Raw genomic sequence first — 6,827 nt, forward strand, 5'->3', positions numbered from 1 at the left:
AAGTTAGAATCTATAATTTCTTTAATTAAGCTGCAACAAACGAGGCCTATATATGTTATGCCGAATTTACTTATTTTTAAAATACTCTATAAGTTTTTTATTTTAAAAAATAAAAACTATCTTTATCAACAATTTTTGAATTTATGAAATATAAAATTAAACGGCATTCTTGTGTAGTTTTAAAGGAAAGAAAACAAATAATTTTCCTTGAATTTAATAAATAATTATCTTTTTATTCGCTACACTTAAGAGGCCTCTACTCAAAACCCTAGAATCGGCAGTCAACGAGAGATTCAATCCTGTCCGTCGCTTACCCTTGCCATCCTCAGGCCGCTAGGGTTTTGATATTAGAGCGCTTTCGCACCTGTTTCTCCCCAGTTGCTGCCTCTCCCCCCTCTCTCTCTTCCCCCTCCCCCTAATCAAGCATCGACAATGGTAAGTCCCTGCGATCTCCTCACTCTTCTGGATTGCTTTCTGTTTGCTTGTTGAGAAAATGAAGCAAAAAAGGAACCGTGCTTGCTTCCGAGTCTATTATTGTTGCTTCTGCCTTTAGTTTTTGTTTTGGCTTCGGCATTTAACTGAGTGGTTTTAATACAAGAAAAGACCTGGAAGTTGAGAAGTATGTTTTCTAGTTCCTTCGGCTTCCTTTAACCAATTGGAGCTTTGTAGATCGTGTTTATGTATGATATTTCAAGTTGATAATTTAGTTCCGTTTTTTCTTACAATTACACGCGTGATCAAAATTTTGTAGATGTTTCACTTTTTTGCGATTTTATCCGTTCCATAGCCGAGCTTTATTTGCAATTTCTTTGGGTTTTAGTTTGACCACCTAATCTAATACATTTTGCTTCGCCAAATTCGTTCAAACTTGTGCATTATGCAGTTTGTTTGATAATGTCATGTTTATGTGCATGCTAAAAGAAATGCTGAACTTATTTGCAGGCTTTTGTGAAAGCTCAAAAGTCAAAGGCTTACTTCAAGCGGTTTCAAGTTAAATTCAAGAGAAGGAGAGGTATACTTTGGTTGTTGCCCTTTCAAGTCCTCTGATTGTATATATTTATGAATGGCCTTGTTATAGCATCGCATTTTAAATTCGTGTAGAGGGGAAGACGGACTACCGTGCCAGGATTCGCCTGATCAATCAGGACAAAAACAAGTACAACACTCCAAAATACAGATTTGTTGTGCGATTTGTATCCATATATGTTTTGGTTCATTATTGAGCTGTTTCATATTGTTTTAACTTCTGGGCTTCACGATTTGTTTGTGTCATTCTTTGTTCATAATGCCAACTACCTTCAATTTTTTTATACCTTAAGGCATTCTGAATTTTGTTGGTTGGAGATAAAAGAAGCTTCTCTTGGATTTGGACTTTGATATCTTTTTCTTGCTTTATGCGTGGGTATAATTTTTTTTCTCATGTATGTTTGTGTAAATTATACTGGACATTACTTGAAGAGATGAAGTCAAGAACTCAAGTGTATGACAATAACCTGATGGAGTAATAACTAGTTGAGTTTTGAAATGCATTTATTTTGTTAACAAATGTGACCTTTTACTTGTTTTGGTATGACCTTGACACTGGATTAGACTAACAAGAATATACTCGCACAAATTACATCTGCTAGCATAGCTGGTGATATTGTTCTTGCAGCTGCTTATGCTCATGAACTGCCTCATTATGGTCTTGAAGTGGGCCTTACAAATTATGCGGCAGGTATTCTGCAATCCTCAGCCAACAATTTATATTTCCCACTCTTATATTTGTGTTTCCTAATTTTGTTGGCTGCACTTAGCCTATTGCACTGGACTTCTATTGGCTCGTCGAGTCCTGAAAATGCTTGAGATGGATGTTGAATATGAAGGAAATGTTGAGGTAACGGGCATGTGTCAGAACTTATTGATATAGTTTTGAATTTTGTAAATTCTGTAGGATTAGGTATAGCCAAAAAAATGTAGGATTGGTTTAACGTTAATTTTATTGTTGTTTCAGGCAACTGGAGAGGATTTCTATGTTGAACCAGCAGAGAGCAGAAGGCCCTTCCGTGCTCTCTTGGATGTTGGTCTTATAAGGACAACAACTGGAAACCGTGTTTTTGGTGCTCTCAAGGTATCATGATTCGTCTTTTATAATCCTAAGAGTAAGTGTGAGAAAATTTAAGAGTCATCTTGATTGGGATGTTCATTTTTGTGTGTGTATGTTTTTTCTTTTTATCTTTGTCTTTCTATTTGTCTTTTCTCCTCCTTTGATACAAACAGCATTTGGTCTCACTTTCAATGCATTTTCTGTACCTTGAATTCATATGGTTTCATCAACATTTAATCTCAGGGAGCCTTAGATGGTGGACTTGATATTCCTCACAGTGAAAAGAGGTTTGCTGGATTCAGTAAAGACAGTAAGCAACTTGATGCTGAGGTTCACCGCAAATACATCTATGGGGGTCATGTTGCTGCATACATGAGGGTGAGTCTTGGAATTTTGTCAGTTCACTAAAGCGTGTTATGATACCAGATTGTTGGTTTAAAATAGAGAGAATCTGGCTCTTCTTTATTCCTTGCTATATATCTAAAGTTCATCTTGTTATTGAGCATACAGACTCTGATGGAGGATGAACCAGAAAAGTACCAGTCTCACTTTAGTGAATACATAAAGAGAGGTCTTGGTCCAGATAACATGGAAGAGATGTACAAAAAAGTTCATGCAGCAATTCGAGCTGATCCTACCAAAAAGAAACCTCAGAAGGAGCCACCAAAAGAGCACAAAAGGTAATGCACCTTTCTGGATTATTGTTGTTTGCTCAATGTATATGCTGTAAAGTGGTCAAGTCGCTGTAATACTTCAGTAACACAAATATAAGGTTCTGAACTAAGTACAAATATAGAGTTTCCTCTTTTGATGGAGAAAACCTATGAAATTGTCAATTTATTTTGCTCTCCTGGGTCTCCTTCAACTCAATTTTCTGCTTGCTTCTATGCCTGGGATCTTAAATATTTATTTATAGTATTTTGTCATCTGATGACAGTTTCCTGAGCTAATTGACAATTCACACCTAAAATTGAATTTTTTTTTGCTTGGTTCAATAGGTAAAGGTTTCTTATTTGTATAGAATTCATGTAGTATGCACACATTTCAACTCTTATTTAAGTGGTATCAGATGCAGTCCATTCTGTTGGAGAGGCCATTTTCTTTTATACTTTTGAGAAAGTACTATTTGCTGCTGCCAATCTTTTGCAGATCTGAATTATGGGTATTATTAGCCGGACTCTGCAAGACTATAAATTTGCTACTTGTTCATCGTCTTTTGAGTGCTGTCATGGCTAACATATTAGTTTGTTCTAAATGTGAAATATCACTAAATCATGAGAATGTTGTTCCTTTCCAAGTTGGATTCTAGAGAATGTTTATTCAATTTTGATAATTTTCATGATAGCAACTAGGAAGATATCAACTAGTAAATTTATATCTTCTGTGTTTGTTTTTCCTCTGTAGGTATAACCTAAAGAAGCTAACCTATGAGGAGAGGAAGGCCAGGTTGATTGAGAGGTTAAATGCTCTCAATTCAGCGGCTGGTGGTGACGACGATGAGGAGGATGAAGATGACGAGTGAAAGGAGCAATAGAAATTTTTCAATCATTTCTGTTTTTGGGGTCCAGTTTTTTATTTAGTACTTAAGCAGCTCGAGTTTTGCCTGTTTCTGTGGTTTGTTTCTGGATTACAGAACTGAGGATTTATTCGTATTATACAAATCTGTTACGCTTTACCTTTCAAGAATTGCAATATCTTGTATTTTATTTGTACGAGGTGTATTCTTGACCATAGTTTACCATTTTCGGTTTATACGTGTGGAATGAGCCCACATGCGTGAGTACCAGTTAAAGATGACCTTTTCCATTCTGCTTAGATTTTTAAGACTACATATTTGCCTTCTGCTTTGGTTGAAGTGGTAAAATTATAGGCTAATGAAAGGAAGAGTTGACACTTTTATGGCACTCCCATGATGTTACTGTACTTGTGTTGATGATTATTTAATTAGTTGTGTTGTTGTATTTTGCTATATAGTAGGTTGCTTTGATATGCACTTATGTTGTAGTTATTCAATCTTAGTTAGGCGTTGGCTTAGGTTTGTTGAGTATTCAGTCAGCATTGCCTTCATTTTATTTTTTAATGTTCTCATTTGTTCATTCTATTTCCTCTTAAGTAAAGATCGGAGTATTATTTTCTCTCAATTGTGCCCTAACTTCATTTGCCCTAGTTTCATTCATTCATGGCGTTAGAGCCGTCGACCCAAGTCTTATGGCTTCTAATCTTGATCACAGTGCCTCCTCTTCCCTTCCACCTCATTCTTTTTCATCGTTATTCTCTGCCTTTAGTCAAACTTTGTTGCAATGGCAAAAGCCTGTAGTTATTATATACCAATTAGGTTGGATTCGAATGATTACATCCTTTAGAAGGTGTAAATCTTATTTAGAATTAGAGCCTTCGATCTCCAGTCATTCCTTGACAAGGTGCCACCTCTAACAAAATATGTGATGGACCATGATGTTGGTGAAGATGGATCTCTTGTGTGATGAATTCAGATTATTTGAGTTGGATGTGATCAGATCAATAGTTGCTAGGCTAGCTTTTCTTCACAATTAACAAGGAAGTTTTGATTTAGGTGATTTATTGTGAATTATTGTCGAGGTATGGGCATCTCTTAAAAATCTATATTTTTGTTAGACTATTGTCAAATTATTTCAATTAAAACAACACCTTAGATTGATCAAGAAGGATTCTCTGGTAATAAATGACTATGTTCTTAAAATCAAAACAATAGGCCATTTACTTTCTATTATAGGAGAGCCTTTAAGTGACAAGGATTTGCTTTTTGCAATCCTCAATGAACTAGATCATGAGTATGAGACAATCATTAGTCTCATTACTTGTTAAATGGATGATATTAATCTTGAAAAAGTTCAGCATTCATATGCATGAGCAAAGATTAACTTCTAAGAATCTGTTACATTCATCTATCAATGTTGAGTCGATCATGCCATCCTTTATGCATGTTAATATAATTGCATATACATTGGGAGGTGTTGGAAAATTTATGAATAATAGATATGATTTTGTACAAAATAGAGGTGGTTATGTAAATCGAGAGGGAAGTGGTCGAGATAGACAATTTGGTAGAAGATTTTATTGTCAACTATGTTGAGTCGATAGATGTTATTATCGTTTTGATTGAAATTTCTAAAGAAATTCTACTCCTATGTTTGGTCAAAATTTTGGAAGATTTTTAGTAATTCCTCACTCAGATTTGAGAGCATTTTTAGCCTCTCTTGGTGATTCTAGCAAGACCTACATGAGTGATCTAGATTCTATTCAAGGGGCTCATTATAGCCATTTTTCTTAGCCTTTTGATAATACTCCACAATCTTCTTTGTTAGATCCTTCTTAGTTTGTTGACTCCGGAGCCACAAATCACATAACCTTAAATCTTGACAATCTTTCTTTGCATGCTCCTTACATTGGTAGTGATAAAGTCTCTCTTGGTAATAGTAAGCAATTTTCTATCTCTAACATTGGTTTTGGACAATTGCATACTCAAACTTAATCTATCTCTACTATTTCATTATCAAATGTCCTATATGTTCCTAACATGAAAAGGAATTTGATTTGTGTCTCACAACTTATAAGAGATCATAATCTTGTTACTGAATTTAACTCTCATTCTTGTTTGATTAAGGATAAGAATTTCGAGCAGGTGCCACTCAAAAGATGCCTTAAGAATGGGTTTTACCAGCTGAGTTTAGCACTTGATCATGTTGCGTCCAGGACTCCAGCCCAACCTATTGAGTCTAATTCGATTGTTGGCAATACATTTTTGTCAAAGTGTAATGTTTTTCCGTTAAACAAATGTCAAAGACAACATCTATTTTGTCATCGACTATCATCTAGTGTTCATGTAGCTCACAATGATAAGGTGTGTCAATAGTGACATGCAAAGTTAGGACATCCATCATTCAATGTACTGCATTTGGTTCTTAATAAAATTCATATTCCTTATTCTCATTTGATTCTTTCTTTTTGTAATTCATGAAAAATTGGAAAACTCTATCAACTTATCTTTGTTGATTGTCCAAATATAGCAAAAAAATCACTTGAATTGGTTTACTCAAATTTGTGAGGTCTTCCTACTTCGTCTATTGAATGTTATCAGTACTATATTGTTTTTGTGGATGTCTATACAAAATATACATGGCATACCCTTTTGAAGCTCAAATCTGATACCCTATCTACATTTATAAATTTTCATAAACTCGTTGAAACCCAATTTCAAACCAAAATTCAGGCCTTACAAACAGATAACATAAGGGCGGGGGCAAGGGGAGTTCAAGGTATTCTTACCTTATCTTCATAGCAATGGCAGACAACCTTGATTTACTTGTCCCTATATCCATTAACAAAATGGTGTAATTGAAAGAAAACATAAGCACATAACAGAGATGGGGCTCACTTTATTATTTTATGCTAACATAAAATAAGATAAGGTATTCTTGCCTTATCTTCATAGCAATGGCAGACAACCTTGATTTACTTGTCCCTATATCCATTAACAAAATGGTGTAACCGAAAGAAAACATAAGCACATAACAGAGATGAGGCTCACTTTATTATTTTATGCTAACATGCCACTTAAGTTTTGGGTTGAAGCTTTCCAAACAACGGTTCATACCATCAATTTGCTTCCTTCCTCTCATCTCAAATTCAAGACATCATTTGATCTTCTATATCACAGGCAACCTAATTACCTAATGTTGCAACCTTTTGGATGTGCTTGTTT

General features: G+C 35.0%; 1 protein-coding gene across 1 annotated transcript; it reads left to right on the forward strand.

Moving 5' to 3' along the window:
* The first annotated feature begins 277 nt into the window (after positions 1-277).
* LOC127793596 (60S ribosomal protein L5-like) lies at positions 278-3,895 on the forward strand. The gene is made up of 9 exons (XM_052324381.1): positions 278-435; positions 943-1,012; positions 1,102-1,193; positions 1,591-1,717; positions 1,797-1,876; positions 1,994-2,110; positions 2,330-2,464; positions 2,597-2,766; positions 3,491-3,895. Exons 1-9 carry the CDS (start codon positions 433-435, stop codon positions 3,606-3,608), a joined length of 912 nt encoding a protein of 303 aa, XP_052180341.1. The 5' UTR covers positions 278-432; the 3' UTR covers positions 3,609-3,895.
* Positions 3,896-6,827: the final 2,932 nt, after the last annotated feature.

Source organism: Diospyros lotus, chromosome 1 (assembly GCF_014633365.1).
Source record: "Diospyros lotus cultivar Yz01 chromosome 1, ASM1463336v1, whole genome shotgun sequence".
NCBI classification, from domain to species: Eukaryota; Viridiplantae; Streptophyta; class Magnoliopsida; order Ericales; family Ebenaceae; genus Diospyros; species Diospyros lotus.

What these genes read in the sequence shown, in the direction of transcription:
- LOC127793596 (XM_052324381.1), top strand. An exon ending in ACAGATTTGTTGTGCGATTT is followed by an intron (nt 1,194 to 1,590) that starts GTATCCATATAT and finishes ACACTGGATTAG; the next exon opens with ACTAACAAGAATATACTCGC. An exon ending in CCACCAAAAGAGCACAAAAG is followed by an intron (nt 2,767 to 3,490) that starts GTAATGCACCTT and finishes TTTCCTCTGTAG; the next exon opens with GTATAACCTAAAGAAGCTAA.